The following is a 17578-nucleotide window of genomic DNA, read 5'->3' as shown; positions in this document are numbered from 1 at the left end:
CTCAATATTTTAACATATTTTTGACAGGAAAGGGAGGCGTAATATAAAATGTCTTAAGGAATTCCATTTTGGGTAAATAAGTGGGCGAACAGCACCGAAATAACATGCAGTTGTTAGCTAGCTTTGGTTCGAGTCCATGTATTTTGTGAGCATCTGGCCTCAATAATTTGACTTGTTTTTTTTGTGAAACTGGATTGGAAAGGGGACATGACATTGGGAGGAATTGGATTTGGGATGAAAAGTGGTTGAACTACTGAAGACACACAAAACTACAATCCAGATGCGAGAAAACTATCTTATATGTCTTAGCCAAGTGCTGCTAAAAGTGGGGGTTTGTCCGATGAGTTGTTCTGGTATCATTGGTTGAAACTGGTGTAAGCTTTCCTTATTACAAACAAAGTCATTTTATTTTATTTATCAAACTGTAATATAGGTGCACATTAAATCTAAGGCTGTAGTCTAAAGGGTTAAAAAACATGTATCATGTCATCTCAACTGTAGCTGCTGTGCTCACACATGCCTGTTATAGAGAGGGCTGGTTCCCAGACGTTGGTTTCAATTAGATTCATGGTGCTTTTTGTCCAGCCGGCATCTTATCAACCTTTGTTCTTCATACAGCACACTCGTTTTTCGGTGTCATTTGACAAACAGTCTGTTTTCCCACTTCTGAAATTAAAGAGGAAGGCTGTCAGACTCTAGGCATCAGGTTTACCTAATTGAACAACTTCGCATTTCTTTTTCATGGCATTGTGTGCGGAACAAGGCAGTCATACAAAGCTTTCTGTTGCCTGACAACATCAAGGCTATTTGTTTTGTCTGTTGGAATGTAAGGTCAATAGGAGAGGAAGAACAGAAATTGGAAAGCGCTCTGGAAGCTGTGATGTCAGTGAACGGCATGAAAGACAGACAGAGGGAGGGAGGGAGCTGCCACAGCAGCATATGGGCAAAAAGAAAAATTAGAGGTGAAAGAGAGATGAGACGGGGAGGAAATGAAGAAACAAGCACAGGCGTGAAGTTGTGAAATCAGGGAGAGAGCTGGGGAGAGCCAAAGGAACAGAAAGGACAGAGAGTGAAACAGAGACAGGATGGATGGATGGATGAGGACAATGAGGCAGATCGGTCCCAGCCCAGGCTATGGCCAATTAGAATAAAATTAGCTGGACCTTGGCAAAGGCTAGGGCGCACAGTAGGGCATGAAGAGAGAGGAGGCGAGGTGGGGGAGGGGCAAAGGGGGAGAATATCCCGGTGATTAAAACCAAATGATTAGTGGTGTGTAAGGCAGAGGGCTAGAGAGCTGGGGTCACCTGAGCCTGCAGGGGGAGAGAAGGTCTAATAGTAATGAGACCAACCTTCCCACTCCTCGTCATCACAGTCCTCCTTTCACCCTCTCCCCACCCTGTTCTTTCCTTTTTCTCGTGCTCAGACTCCATTTTTATCTCCTTACAATTGTTATCCAACTCCCACAGCTCTTTATTTACACTTTCTCCCTTTTTTCTGACTATCATTGTGCTTTTTCCTGTCTGCGCCTCTTGCCTTCCTGTAGTAAACCCTATTACCATCTATTACTGTCTGCCTTTGGCCAAAACACGCACTAATGCTGTTGTTGTGTGAGACAGTTAAGCTTTTTGTGATAAGCAAAGATTTATGAGCAGTTTGTTTATCTATTTTAATCATGAGTGTGGGTCTGCAGATGTTTGGAAATAGATGGATTGAGCTGCAACAAAACTCAACACAATACTAGCATCTTTGGCAGACAACCATGAGCTGCTGCCACAGTTTTTTCTTTTAGTATATTATAGTAGAGTATATAGGCATGTAAAATAGCTTTGATAAGAAAGAGTATATAACTTTATTTTCCACATTGGTGTTGAACAGAGTAGAGGACGTGATAACAAAAACAGTTTGGAATTTCCACACATTATTTGAGTTCATGAGACACCACACTCATTCAAGTAGTACTAACATTGGTATAACCTGGTTATGTGGGCTTCAACTGGGCATAGACTCAGGGGCCAAAATGGGCACCTGGGCTAGAAATGAGGCATACTATTTAAACATCAAACATGGGTGGTGGTGGGGCAAAAAAGGCTCTGAGTGTATCCCATCTAGGGCCCCTCAATTAACATATCCTGACTAACCAATGTGGGGCCTCCATTAAAAACTAAGAGCTGGGACCCAATTGGGAAACTCATTTTGGCCTCATATGGATGTATTGAGTGGGATAAAGGTCTTATAGGCATGTTTTCTGTGTATGCAGCTACATGCTTGTGAATGTGCAAGGATTTAAGTGTGTGTATCTATCAATAATGAAGTCTGGCCCTTGGCATGTTTAATGGCCAGAGGCATGCTAATGGCCAGAAGCATCACCACTGATGCATTTACTCTAAAGGCATCAAAGCACAGCCTAGAAGGCTGGTTGGTTGTGTGTAGTTGTCTAACTCTACTGCGCTGTGCTGCTTCCTAAACCCTTTGAAGAAACTTTTTCACTATCACCCGCCTCCAACTTCGCCTAACTCCACGCTCAACACATGCAATGGTGGGCGACATGTTGGAACCCCAAAACAACATTGAGAAACCAAACTTCATATTTTCTACTATTTCAAACAGTTTTTAATTAAATGTAATGCATTGCTAATGTTTAATCTAACCTATTCTTTCTGGCTGTTTTGAAATGATTTAGTGGTTCTTGATCTGTCATTCTGGCTCAATGTCTTACCATTCTGGCACCTATTCTTTACCTAGTTCATCTTTATATCCCCACTCTTTCTTTGAATGTCCTTTCATGTCTTTCTAATTTTTTTCTAAATGGAGAAAATATTTGCATGAATGGACCCCCCTCCCCCCCAACCTGCTAGAGGAGCAGCAAGGCAGTTATACAATATACGTTCTCCCCATGATGTCTGCCATAAATAGGTAGAGATAATATAGTATCTTTTTCCAGGAAGGCAGCCAGAGTAACATCGATAAGATGGAAACAGTCAAACAATCATGCAGAGCATGCACAGAACTCTGATCTTAGCCTGAGAGGAGACAATACCAGCTACTAGGCCTGAGTACGACACACGTCACCTTAATGGCACACTTTTACCTGCTATGCTGATATATTTTTACCTTACCGTGGGCAAACTATTTCCTGGCAAGTCAGTAATTTTTTTTTCCAGACTTTTCTGCAATAGCAAAGAGCCAATGTTCCTTTCCTTCCACCTTTCAAATCTTCAAATCCTTTCAAATTTTGCTCTTTCCATCCATCTCCCCATCATACTTTCTGTCTCAGCTTCAGTTTATTTTGCTACTCTTCTTTAGCAGAGCAAAAAAAAAAAAAAAAAAAACTTCTGAAAAGCGTAGAGTACAGTAAGCCTGTCAGCCCTGGAGGACTGTTGGAGATGAGAGGACATGTCAGAAGTCCAGTGGGTCTTTTCCCTTACAGACCTCTCTTAGTTATGTGGTTGAAGCCAACAGAGAAAGAGCAAACACAGCCCTAGGTTCAGGCCACAGGTTTCCAGTCACTGGAGACAGGGATGTGCCTGATTGCAGTGAGACAGACATCCCTGAATAAAGAGATCTATCCACAGGGTGGATCGGTTGGCGATAGAATGAAATTCTGTGTGTGTTTCATTCTACAATGGCATGAAACACGAGCAGCTGCATGCACAGAGGGAGAGAAAGAGAGAGAGGGAGAGAAGTGACAAATCGACAGTGCACTATATGTGACTATTGTTTGAGTTGCCAAATTGCTCTGTAGTTGGCCAGCGATTATCTTTGCTACAGAACACCATCATGAGTTTTCAGTTTGAAGAACATCAGAGTGGAGGAAAAAAGAAAGCAAATAAAGGCTTTCCCTGTTGGCTACCTGTGATGACTTAGCCATTGCAGGAGACTTATAGCAGAGTCTTGCACATAAGGCCGAGGGGCTTGTATCACTTTTAAACAAGAAAAAGAGAAACAGAGTAAAACTGCCCACATCCGCTGCAAAGCCCGCGATAAACGGTACAGTATTACAGTGCCCCAGAATGGCCTGTGGTCAGAGGTGAGCGGTGGCAGTTTCAGCGGGCCGTAGGAACAGTGGACAGGAGGCCTGGTCAACCGGACGACAGCGAGGGTCACAGGGTCCCCTGGGGAGGAGATATCCCAATGGGGGGGGGGGTGGGCAGATGGGGTCTGGAATGAGCACATTCTCAGACAGGTGGATGGCTGTCACCCTCATTTCGCCACCGCCAGCAAGCAGGTGGCCTCTCCCTCCTCCGCTTTCCCTTAAGGGTCACCTTCACATGGCACTACTTCCCCCTGGGTCCCATCATATATCACACACACACACCAATGGTTATCATGCTCGCTCAACTCTCAGTCAACCCCTGCACCTGGGGACTGGGCGTGTAAACAGTCGCTCTCAAGGTTGAACCCAGGTGTTTCATTTCCATTAAGGCCCTCATCACATTCACAGCCTCCACCCTCTGACTTTAGTCATAACACATACGCATAAGTCATACAATTTCAGATTACTTTCTCTTTGCCTTTGTAGATGTTGAGATGCACAGGGTCTATTTTAGATGTCTGTCCATGAAATAATTATCTCCCAACTCTCTGCCCCCAACATCTTCAAAAGAGGATGTTCCATTGATGATTTTTGCCCTACATCATAGCTTTGCTCTTGTGGCGACTCTAAAACCCAATATAGCGTAATTAAACTAACAAAGTGACATCAATAAAGACAGAAGTGCTCTGTAATTACAGTCTGTGCTAGGACATCATAAGCAGGCAGTGTCATCACCCTAACGAAGGAAATAAATCAATGGCAGACAGACAAAGCCCCGCTTTACGATCCCCTTCTCCTCTGACACACAAAGCCGACCATAAACACGAGTAAGGCGAGAGTTTAATGGCAACCTTAAAGTTGCAGTGGCCACTAGCTTGTCTTTACTGCTCCTGCCCAGCAATACAATGGGTGCCTTGACACTTTCACCACTCCCTTTCTCTCTCCTTCATTAGTTGTGCTTCTCTCTGTTTTTGCCCTCGGTCTGTCTGCCTTTTCCCCTTCTCCTTCCCTTCTATATGGTGTCTGGTCTCCTCACCCTCTGGAGACGCGTGAGTGGCAGGCCTCCCCCCTTAATAACTGTGTATTTCAATCCTGACACACACACAAATACACTCACCAAAAAATATATAATATGTTGCAGGATTCAAGATTGGCATTCCCATGGTGCCTCCTCCTGCAGAGCGCCATGTGGACAGCAAGGCTAAATGTCAGGGAAACATATTTAATTCCACGTTCGCACACACGCACATATACACATATACCGGTACACTCAAAAACCCAACACATATGAGACACCCCACTCTGATAGTGTGTGGAGTGTGAGGCTAAATGTCAAGGTATGATGTAAATTCAGTTGATTGCTTCCAGAAGTAGTTCATCACATTGCCAACGCAGGCCACAGCAATGTCTCATTGTCCTCCTACAATTTTGCCCAACAGCAAAGAGCAGCACACCATGTTTGTGTGTTTTTGTGTTCGTGTGCGTATTTTGGGGATAGTAAAGGTCCTTTTTGTGTTCAAACCCCCAGTGTGTATCTCTATTTTACCAAGAATGACCCAGTTCTTTTAAGTAAAAAAACATAGTATTGATTCACATTGAAACCCATCCAGTAATGTATATGCATATTTTTATAAAGTACATCACAGCTTCCTGCTGAGCTGTATCCAGGCATGTCACACACTAACACAAGGGAGTACATAAACTAGACTGGGATGAGAAATCAGGATATAGGCCATGTTTTAGTTTGTATAACATTCTTTAAACATCTAACGTGGTCTCAGGGCGACAGCAGAGGATTTCCCTCGGCTTCCTTTCCCTCTACACATCATTTGATCAAAGAAAACCCTTTGGAATATGAGATTTGAAAGAGGAACCAATGAGTAGTAAAGTGTGTATACTGCTAACAGTGCGTACCACATTGATGAATGAAACCTAGATTTCATTTCGTCTCCCTTCGCCTGGCTGTATATGCGGCACAGAGCCAGAAGCAAACTCTTTGCCATGCTGTGGCTGTTGCCTTGCCTCCCCCACACTACCACCACACCTCCCTCCCTAACAAATTCTCACAGCCTACTTGCTGAGGTGACTGATGAGCAGACTCACTGGTGTGTCAAATATGGGGGAAATAGTCAATCAGCTATAGGCCGGCACGGCAGGCCTGTCTGCGTTCTGCTGTAGTTTGGAAACGCTGCTGCAGGAAGTGTGTAAAAGTCATGCCTCTGTGCCAGACTGAGGATAAACATTTTATGGTTTTGGAATAGGGGGGTTTCCACCTCTTCTGCACCTGGAAGGCATGGCTAGATGCTCATTGCATCTGTGTTTAGTCCACCCCAAGCTGTGTGGGATTTATTACACTATGCCCACTGTTATGCCAGCCATGCAGAAGTGTGTGTGTGTGTGTGTGTGTGTGTGTGTGTGTGTGTGTGTGTGTGTGTGTGTGTGTGTGTGTGTGTGTGTGTGTGTGTGTGTGTGTGTGTGTGTGTGTGTGTGTGTGTGTGTGTGTGTGTGTGTGTGTGTGTGTGTGTGTGTGTGTGTGTGTGTGTGTGTGTGTGAGAGTTTGTTTTAAGTAACAAAAGGAAGCAAAAAATGACAACAAAGTGTGTGTGTGTGTGTGTGTGTGTGTGTGTGTGTGTGTGTGTGTGTGTGTGTGTGTGTGTGTGTGTGTGTGTGTGTGTGTGTGTGTGTGTGTGTGTGTGTGTGTGTGTGTGTGTGTGTGTGTGTGTGTGTGTGTGTGTGTGTGTGGAGCTATGGAGATATGATTTAGTGAGTGGGAGCTCAATGGGCCACTGAACTTGGAAAATGAAAAGGCAGAGGTGGCCATGATTAGAGGTGCGCCTTGCTGACTACTTTATGAGTGTATGCAGATGTGTGTGTACATATAGATGGCTGTAGGAGTCTGTAGCTGCATGGGGGTAGATAAACTTAGCAGGGCACACACAGTCCATCATCCACACTGTCCTGGTATAGCCTCAGTGCTGGTGTGTAAAACCAGGAGAAGGAGAGTGGACTTATCCTCTGCTTCGCTCAGTCCAGTGTGTTTGCTTGTGTGTCTGTGTGTGTCTGTGTGTGTCTGTGTGTGTCTGTGTGTGTCTGTGTGTGTCTGTATATGTCTGAGGTCCTGGCCCTAGCTGATGCATCAGAGTAGGAGTGGAGTGATCTCAGACATGTGCCAGGGGCCAAGGTCGCGGGTCATCATATACAAACATACCCAGAGAAATTGAGTGAGAGGGAGCTGCGAGGGCCTGTGGGACCACTTGACTAACACTCTCAACCATAACATCATACACTGCACACACACTCTTTGTCTCATCTCTCTCTCCAGTCAGTCTCTCCATACAGTCCTTTTTTATTATCTTCAGCAATGTTTTTATGGGAAGTGCATTTCAAAGAATTAGAAGAACATCAACATAATTTACCAGACGAGTAGGACTTTAGAATGAAGATGAAAAACATACAAATGCTGCTAATATAAGAAAACAGACACATAATAGTATTTACAAATGAATGGATCTTGGTTTTTTTTTATTCTTTAAATCTCACTGACTAAACATAATTTAAATTATGCATTTGTGTTATGACCAATGGATATTATAAAACTGTGCAAATATGTATTCAGACATGCACAAAACTGCTCAAATTGTCCCCCAAAAATGTCGGGGTGACCTGCATTCATAAACAACATCGGCCCAATTGTTCACCCGAACTTTATCTGCACTTTTTCCTGCTGGCGCCCTCGTAACAGGTCTGCATAAAGTCAGCCTGAGTGTGATGTGTGAACACAGCAGGTTAAAGTCAGGGAAACTGTCAAATAATGGCAAGTGACACAAGGGGCTTCAGCAAAGAAACCATACATTTATTTGAAACAAACACAATCGATAGAATTATATCACATTATAAGGGCAATTTATAAGTCAGTAGCCTGAATGCATGAGGTTAAGAATAGTTAGTGGAGTGGTAAAAGGGAAAAAGACGAAGAGGAGCGTGGAGTGTATAGGTAGATTTTCCTTTTTCTACCTCCACCAATAAAGAATTGCTGAACACTCTTTAAGTACTAGAAACACAATATTCATGTTTTAACAATTAAAGATGTCCTAACCACATCTACTAGCATTTGCAAAAGCAAGCGCTGCAGCTGAAGGAGAACAAATCTGTTTCCAGTGCTGTCCATGGTCAGTGGTCAACACATGAACCGTCTGCAGCAGTTCACCAGCGTCTACAGAAACAGCATGGTCTACATTTAATTGTCAACAAGTGAAGTTAGAGTACAGTAGCTTCACTGAGTCTGGATGCTCTTTGCTATGAATGGTGTGCTCCACACTGACACACACAGATTTACGGCTGAAGGCCTCCCAGCACAAAGTACAGTCTGATCTTTTGGCCAGCTGAGCAGCTTTAATCTGATTTGTCTAAAGCTGGATCATGCTGATTGTGCCACACACGGCTCTTCTGCAGCGGTGCAAAAGCTGATCAAAGCAGAGTCTGATGATCAACAAATGAACTGAAAGCGGAGATTCTTTTGCATTTATGAAAATATTGCCAGTGAACTTTAAATTGCCAAGAAAAAAACAGGAGTTCTGAGCCTTTTTTTTTTTTAACATTCTGTTTTGGTTATGGAAAAGAAATACAATCAAATTATTCATTTAAAAAAAATCACTTCTGTTATCTGTTCTAATATCTAAAAGGTAAAATAACTTCTTTTTTTTTCACACTTCTACACCTGTCATTTTTCCTTTTATCTCACATCAAGACACGACACAGTGGGCTCCACTCTGTTGCTGCTCTGTAAACTCTACATTCTGGCACAGGTTGTGTTTACTGAGGCGAATCACACTGTGTCAGTGTTTGTGTAAAATCCCCACACCACACACAGGGATCAGAGGAGAAAACCAACGCTGTACTGTGAACTTCATCCTGGAATCCAATCGGAGCGTCACTGCGGAGGTGGCTGGGCCTCCGATATGTTTAGTGCGACCACAGGACCATATCAGCCCTGCAATGCAAGCAATGCCTGAAATTCGATTAGATCTGCATGGCCACCATCACTTGACCGTGGCTGATGTCCGTCCCTCTGCCCCCCCACGCTCTCTCTATCTGTGTATGAGCTGCCGCTGAGCCCTGGGCTCCAATTAATCCTATGATGCCTAGCTGGTTGGTATGGCGACCAGACAGGGCACGGAGAGAGCTGTGATTCCCAGGTGAAAGGTGGGATAGACTTTCTGATTCGCTCCAGCACACAGATAGAGTTACAGCTCAATTTCAAACTCTCGCCCTCACTGGTCTATCCTCATGACAAAAATAGGACCGAGGAATAAGAGACGGGAGAGGAAGAATAGCTTCTCCTCTTCCTTCTCTCTCTGTTTTCCTGTCTGCCTCTCCCTCTCTTTTTATCACTCCCTCTTTTCAACCCGACCCCTCCATCACTCCGCTGATATTTCTTTCGTGACAAAAGGGACTCTGAGATGTTCTTTATAGCTTGGTCAGCTTGTAAAGAAACACTTCTAACTCTGAAGTTCGGTCTCACTTTAAAAAGTAGAGCTTTTTTGTGACCTTGCTGGCTCTTCATGCATCTCTCTTTTCACTTGTTCCCACTGCTTGTGCTTTGTTCTTTTACCTTTTTTGTGGACAAGGCAGGATTTTTGAATTAATCATAAGTGGTTCAATAGCTGGCCTTAGCTGTGCTCCGTCACTGCGAGATCAATAGGGGAAGGTCATTGGCACTGTGGCAGCGCTGCTCTGGGGGAGAGACAAGGAGGGCCATGTCCAGGTGATCCATAAGCCCGGTCTGGCATGAGGCATGATGGGGGAGGAGAGCCTGTCCTTGTCCCATCACAAACCTCTTGACCCCCCCCCCCCCCCCCCCCATATAATCACAGATGGAGTCCCACTTTAACAGTATTTATTTGTAAGATCTTTGATTTCCAATACATGCAGTAGGTGTTTTTTTTTATTATGATGAATAATAATTTTCACATTCATACAAATCTTTTACAAAGTTTACATTAACCAGTTCCAATGTTCTGGTCTACCAAGTTTTATCCACACGTTGGAGGCTGCCCCAAATATTCTCACTCTATCACTTAGCATTAGAGAAAGCTGATACTCCAGCTGTTTCACTCACTTCACTTTGGGGTGGAAATAGAAATGAAACTGATTAGGAACATTTGAACGAAAAGTTTACAAAGAACTGGAGCTTTAGTCGATTGAAATGTCACTTTGAAGGAAGGTTTGTTTTTTTGAGGTAGAGAAAGTAAATGTTCAGATTGATGACTCAATTGAAAGAAAATTAATTTTAAGAATCCTTTCAGATTGTTTTCGAGAAGAATTGTCAAACATTTGCTTGTTCCAGCTTGTTAAATTTGCTGTTTTTATTCGTCATTTCTGAAATTAAATGACGTTTGTTTTGATATTAGTGATGATGTGGGACTGTTGGTAGGACATAAGAAGCAATTTGAAGAAGTCACAATGGGCTTTCAGAAATTGTAAAAGTCTTCTTGAGTTTTGTTGTACATTTACACAAAAAAAAATTAACAAGTTTGTTGTGAAATAATCTGCCCTACAGTAAGCCCTAGCTGTAATACATTTGTTGATTTACCTTTTTTGTTTTGTTTTTAACTAGGTTCATATTTGGGCCACCACAAAGTAATTTCACTACTTGATTTGGGGGCTTAGAGGCCTTTGGGGTCAGTACTTAAAACTATGGACCGGCTGAATGTTTTAAAGTTTGTGTTTTATATGAACTAGGCTTTCATCCTCTTTTACTTTCCTTACTTTGTTCTATCATGCTTTTTGTAACCTAATTTACACTTTTATTTAAGTACTGTCAAAGTAACAAGTTCATGGTACTGAACAAAGCTTTAATAGGAAACCTGTAAGAGAGATCCTCTGCTCTGAATACAGGTCTTGGAAGTGCAAGGCCACATCATTAACTCGGGGGCTGGATCCTCATGCTTCTCGTTTTAATAGAAAGCAAGGTTGTTGTTACTAATAATGAAAAGCTGACCTTTTCTCGCTGAAGTCTAGTTCGACTCAGATTTAATTGCATTAGTATTTCCTTACCACTGGAGAATGCAAGCTGCTAAAACAGCAACTCTACCCTATGACATAAAATAAGGTTGTTTGCAATTCCCCTTCTGCACATGCATTATTGAAAGTACAAAAGCGTCCTCTTTACAAATTGTCATAATAAGGCGATGCTACAGGACTTAAGTCTACAGAAGCACGGCGCACTCAGCATGTAGTTGTCAGCAGGAGCCGGGCTGTTAAAAAAAGCTTCGTTCTGATGGTGCTTTTATTTACAACGTCATGAGACACACCACGGATGATTTGCGAAGATTAGTGGAGAGGATGTGAGGTATGAATCATCGTCTCTGTAGTCGCTATTTCCAAGTGAGCATATGCATACTGACGAAAGGCTGAAAATAGCAAATATGATGAGGAAGCCCTTTGAGGAAGCAGTTAAAAGTCATCAACATTTCAACCCAGTTAAACACATTAAATATACACACACAGGATGCACGCACGCGCGCACACACACTCAGCGAGAGTGTGCATTTCAAGTGAATGAGAAATGTCTTCACAGCCGAAACCTTACAAGCACTGAAATTCAAATTCCATGTCACCTAAGCTGTACATCAAAGCTGCACATTAGCCCTCGCTGCTATGCGTGCATGTGTTGACACAATGAATGGAGTTACCAGTGTACGACATGGCTATTTGTAAATAATGTCCCAACCTCATCCACTGGCAGGAGCCGAGAGTTTTGAGTCTGAGCAGTGATGGCAGTCTCCCTGAAATGTGCATGAAACCGGCTTAGCTGCTATCAGCGCTGCATCACCGGCAGTCACCAGCCTCTCTCTCATTCTGTCGGGCTGCTGCGGACCAGATAAGAGCAACAGCACCGCCGCCCCTCCACCCCTGCTGCTTCTATCCGCCTTATGTTCTCTTCCAACAATCCAAACCCACCCTCCCACACCAATTCACCCTTATCCTCTTTACAAGGTCTTATAGGGACAGAGACATTGATGTGCAGCTACGAGCGTAATTTATATTCTTTGTAAATTGTCTGTGATTTTTTCATTGAGATAAGTGCGGGGGGAACATCTGTTTTGTGCTGGAGGGCAGCAGGCCGGGGCTGGAGTTCTGTGGGAGACACTGGAAGTAGAGATAGAGAGAACGAGGGGAGGCATACGATCTGTCTCCCTATCCTGAATTACGACTCCAGGGCCGCAGCTAGCCCCTCATCATTACAGTTGTATTTAGTGTAGCATACTGGGTGAACAAACATTGTGCACCATCTGGACAGCATTTGAGATACGGTATCATATTTTGAAATAACTGGACTTTACTGTGACTGTTTTTTCTCATAGTTATCCTTAATGCTTTAAAAATAGGACTAGATTTGTTTCATTAGTTATAAAAGTAGACCAATGCCAGTCTCTATATTGGACTCTAACATCGATATCAAATATTAGTAACAAGCTTAGGTATCGACCTCCAATATCAGTATCAAGGTGGGTATCCAGTGTCAGTGTTAAGTATCTGTGTAAAGCATTGTATCAATCAAGTATCTGAGCACTCAGAATTAGTATCGAGAAGGCAAAACGGTATCAGAACATGCAACAAAAATTGCAAAGCTTTGCAGAAAAAAAAGAGATTAACACGTTACAATGATACAAACTATAAAGGGAGGAGATTAAAGATGCTGCGTAACTTGTTCCAGCTGACTGACCCGCCACGGTGCCCCTTACTCCCTTAATTAGCATATCTAATTAAGCATTCGGGGCTGAGAGTTGAAGCCGCTTAGGACTAAAGTAGTAGGAACTGTGGGCATGACAGTGACCAGGCGTCGAGACCTCATTGGCAGTCTAAGAGCTACGCAACACGGCGGCGTCTCGACATACGAACACTAGCGGGGGAGTTGGAGGGCTTCAGAGCAGCGCAGACAATGAATCTCAATCCTGAGGCCGTGGCAGATTTACATTTAAAGTAGTTTTAGCGAACGGCCCACTTCCTGATGCATTCTTTGGCAGGGGCTGAAGGGAGCAGCTTATCTGCGAGTCATCAATTGCACGTGATGCGTCCAGATAGGAGCACCCGACGCCACGCCACGCCAGCACCTTTCCGCTCACACATCCTGCTCAAACATGATGTGCTATCTAATAGAGCGCCGTTGCTTGAACTGTAATTACATTACACGTGGAAACACCTCTGCTCGCCGCCCAACACCTCCAGTGTATGTGTGTGTGTTTGCACGTCCACATGTGTTTTAACACGCGTGACCTATGTTTTATCTGTGATTGACAGAAGCCGTAATGACCAGCATCAGTGTATTATTGATGTTCTGTCACACTTCTTGCTATTAATGTTGTCCCGAGATGGAGCAACAGGGTGACCAGAAACTTGGTGTGTTTGTGCGTGTGTGCGTGATGCATGTGTGCGCACACAAACACACATGCTCAGGGGCATATTTGCGCCTCATATTTATACTTAATGGGGTTGGTGTGTGTGCCACCGAAAGGAGATGTGTGTTTGTGAGTGTGTAGATATGTTTGGAGGAGTAGTAGGTGTGAGTGTGGTTGTTGACACAGTGGGGTAAAGGCTGTGATGGCTGAAGGCTCTGATGGGTAATTGAGAACAGCAGGTGTTGCCTCCCTCCTGAGCCACTTCAGGCCCCGACCAGCTCGCCCTCCGATCTTCAAAGCCTCTCAGGCCCAACTCTCCTTCCCTCTCTTCTCCTCTCCGCTGCTCTCCTCCATCCTTCCCTCCTTTTCTCCATCCTCCTTTCTTCTTTTCTTCTATCCTCCTTCCTCCTCTCTCCTCTGCTCCTCGCCTCTCCTCCTGGCTGCACTGAGCTTGCTGGGGAGAAAAACAGCATGTATGGTATTAATCAAACCCAGGGCATCATGGGGAATTGGACAGAGTGTGGAAAGGGGAGAGAGAGGCTAGAGCCCAGCTATTACTGCTACACCGGTCCACCAAGACGGAAATATTTCATTCCCTTTAACTCTTTTACAAGAGAACATCCTGCAGCACTGAATTGTTACTGTAAAAAAAAGGCTTAAAAAACAATTATAGTGTTATACTCTTGTCTTACTCCTGAGTACACTTGAAACAGTTGAGTACTTTGGGTCAGGTAATTGAGTAATCACGTATTTTTTGTGCAATACACATTCAAGAGTGCACTTTTTGTTTTTCAATTCAGTGAATGGCTTGGAGTTGCTAAAAACATGTATGCACTAACAGAATAAACCTGTTTGTGTTCTGCAAAAATGTGTGGTTATTAAAATCAGAAGACTCCAGAAATCCTCTGATGTTTTTTCAGATTTTCGGCTTTCGTGATGATTCACCAGTTTGGTGGTTTCTCCCCACTGATCTCTGCTGGAACAGGAATAACTCTCACACTCAAACAGATTTATCTCTCTCTTTCTCTGTCTATTTTAGCCGCCTCTTTCTTGGCTTTCTTCCTTTCTTAGTGCTCATGAGCCCTTAGACAGTCAAGCTGAGCCTGTGAGCGATATTTTGCCTGTGTGCGCTCCAGGCCTCCCCTGCTCTTGCTTTGTTGCCTTGCTGAACACGTCACCAGCCTCATAAACCCCCCACCCTCTCCTGACTTTTCACAAATGAACAAATCTGATTGAGCGAATGCCATTACCTGAGTAAATGAATGATTCCTAAAGGACTGGACATGGCCTAACAACCACCCTGAGGGTAAAGCTTATTATCGCAGCAAACTCCAAAGAGGAGAGAAAGCAGCTGTGGAGCGTGTGTGCACTTTGTCAGAAGAAGCCTGTATTTCCATTTTAATCTGCCACATTTAGGCTTCAGAGACAGAGGGCCTCCTGTCACGCTTCTTTGATAACAGAGCAGTTAGCTTTTCCCCCTCATGTATAAATATGTATAATTCTGATAAGATTAATTGGAGCGCCTAAGTATACAGCGGAAGAAATGAGTTGGAGAGAGGGGAAGGAGAGGGAGACAGCAGGAGGGAGAGGAGACACATTATGTTGCCAAAGCATGCATTTTATACAGGCCTCTGCCTCAGACCTACTCCAGGGTGCCTCTGCTCCCTCCTCCAAGCCCAAAGCGCCTTGAATTGAAAATAGCATCTACCTAACAGTCTCTCAAAAATAGCTGAGCGAATAAGTTTTTGCGCCGAGCCGATAAATACGCCGTGGAGCCTCTGACACCGACGCCTCACCCCAATTTCCAGTGCTCCGGAGGAGATCAGATAGCCCCGTGTCATTTGATTTTCTGCCTTATCTCATCCGCGCCCATCTTTTTGTCTCAAGCAGAGCTACATTTTAAGAAGCACGCACTCCTTGTATCTTTTGAAGGACAAAACCCGAAATGATATCGAAACAAATAATAGGATCACACAGTTAGAGAGGGGCATTTCGGCGCCTGTTTGATTGAAACCCAGTGCTGATGTAGGCGTGTCAAATGAGCGTCCTTCAGGTGACATTCGGGATGCAAATGTGTATAAGTACACGTTGAGATTGCAGCACTCTGCAAAGTTGTTAGAACATGAGTGTCATTTATGATCACGCCTCATCAATTGGTGACATTGCAGTTGCTGTAAACTAGAACACAATTTATACTTCTTGTAGCAGTTTCACTTTTCGAACTGACCAATAAAAATGTCTCTTAAATAGTTGTTTTCTGCAAAGTATGCGGAGTATTCCGAGAGTGAGGAGAAGACAGCAGGAGAGAGGGCGGTGTGGGAGAATAGAGGTGAGAGATCGTGAAACAGATGAAACAAGAGGGAGAGAAGAAAAGGCAAAATCCGAATCGGAGAGAGAGGGAGGAGACAAAGTATCCCCTGATGCACAGCTCGAGTTGACTGACGGCAAGAAGAGAGAGGAAAGGAGGAGGAAAGGGAGGAAGGGAGATCAAGAAGGAGTTTGTACGCTAGTGTGTGAGTGGCGTCTCTCATTAGAAGGTGCTGTCAGGGGCCACAGAGGGGGGACTGCAGGGACCCTGTCTCCATCCTTTCTCCTCCCTCTACACTGGCCCTTGAGATCCCAGGCTGGGAAAATGATTGATGAGTGATACCAAGATAAACACGCGGCCTGGCCCCCAAAGGCAGCCGCTGCAAAATGATGCATGCAGCGTTATAAATAAACCTTGTTAAAAAAAATTACAATAAACAACTAAACAGTGCAAAACAATTGTTTCTTTTTTTTTTTTTTTTTCTCACAGAAGACACAAATCAACTCGGCTTTTGTTCTTTGCTTTGATGAGAGTGTTCCTGTTTTTTGTTTTTTTTGTTTTTTTTGTGTTCATGAATTTGTGTATGCGTATGTGAGCAGTGAGCACAAGGCTAACAAGGCTCACCGACTGAATGTTTCATCGTCTCCGCAGCAGCTTGGCCAGGCGGCTTTCCCACACTTTCACTGTGATGCTTCAAACACTGATGAGAACCCGTTTTCATTTGGGAGGGCTCCAAACCATCACAGCTGTGTGAATTTAGTGTGTTTGTCTGTTGGTGCACTGGAAAAAAAAAGAAGTGTGAAACTGATGCACATTTTGGCATAAGGAATTTAAGGCCACTCAACAATACACGCACATACAAACAAAAACTATGTTCAAGCACCATCCTATTGTGGAGTAAGTCATACATTTTTGATGGCACACTTTCTGTTAATGCTTAACACTGAACGCCGAATGCCTCTATTACATATCGAAGTGGAAAGGCAGATTATCATCAAATAGTTACATTATATCATTATGAGTCCACAGGCTGTGGTCTGGTGGAGTGAGAATGAATTATGAATGGAGAGTGAGGGACGATCTTATTCTCCCCCCAAGGGACCTCCAACACCACAACTCATTTAAGTTGGATGAATGAGAGATAAGAAAGGAACCCCCCCCCCCTCCACCATTCTGCTTGCCTCACACTCTGGCCTTCATGTAATTTACTCTGTGAGGAGTGTCAATTAGCTGCACACACTTCTCACCGGAGGAAATGTATGCTGAAGGGTGCTTTGTTCATTGTCAAACTCTGCATAGCAATGGTGAAAACACCCGTAAGAAGTCTTGTCATATTAGTCGCTGGTGCTTTCTTCCGCCGCGTCGGGCCTCTTTGTACATCTTTAAAATAAATCCCCTAGCTGTGATGCAACAGTGCCAAAAAAATATATTTTCTCATTTTAACTCTTTTTTTTCCCCTCCTTCTTTCTCTCTTTCACCCTCTGTCTGTCCTTTGTCCTTTCTGTGGATTCCAGGCCACAGAATGGGTCGATGATATTGTACAACAGGAAGAAGGTGAAGTACAGAAAAGATGGCTACTGCTGGAAGAAGAGGAAAGACGGGAAGACCACGCGGGAGGATCACATGAAGCTGAAAGTACAGGGAGTTGAGGTGAGTGCGAGGCTTTGGATTCAGAGGGAGTGAACGAGAGAAAGAGGCGGGTTGAAGGTGTGGTGAGAGCCAGCCTTCACCCTGACACAGACGAACACAGTGAGCTCTCCCCTGGCTGTAATGGAGACAGTCACATGCTACAGACGGCCCTGTGTCTCCAAGGAGACTTACCGAGAAACAATGCGG

At 44.0% G+C, this 17578-nt stretch overlaps 1 protein-coding gene across 7 annotated transcripts in view; it reads left to right on the top strand.

Annotated features, from left to right (window-relative positions):
- The window catches only part of camta1a (calmodulin binding transcription activator 1a), a 298102-nt gene that overhangs the window by 149957 nt on the left and 130567 nt on the right, over positions 1-17578 (top strand). For all 7 annotated transcript variants that reach the window (XM_065961236.1, XM_065961230.1, XM_065961231.1 and 4 more), the window contains one exon: positions 17257-17392. In XM_065961236.1, the coding sequence (XP_065817308.1) occupies positions 17257-17392 (136 nt within the window). The remainder of the gene's footprint in view (positions 1-17256; positions 17393-17578) is intronic.

Source organism: Labrus bergylta, chromosome 12 (genome assembly GCF_963930695.1).
Source record: "Labrus bergylta chromosome 12, fLabBer1.1, whole genome shotgun sequence".
NCBI classification, from domain to species: domain Eukaryota; kingdom Metazoa; phylum Chordata; class Actinopteri; order Labriformes; family Labridae; genus Labrus; species Labrus bergylta.
This window is presented reverse-complemented; position numbering and strand designations above follow the sequence as displayed.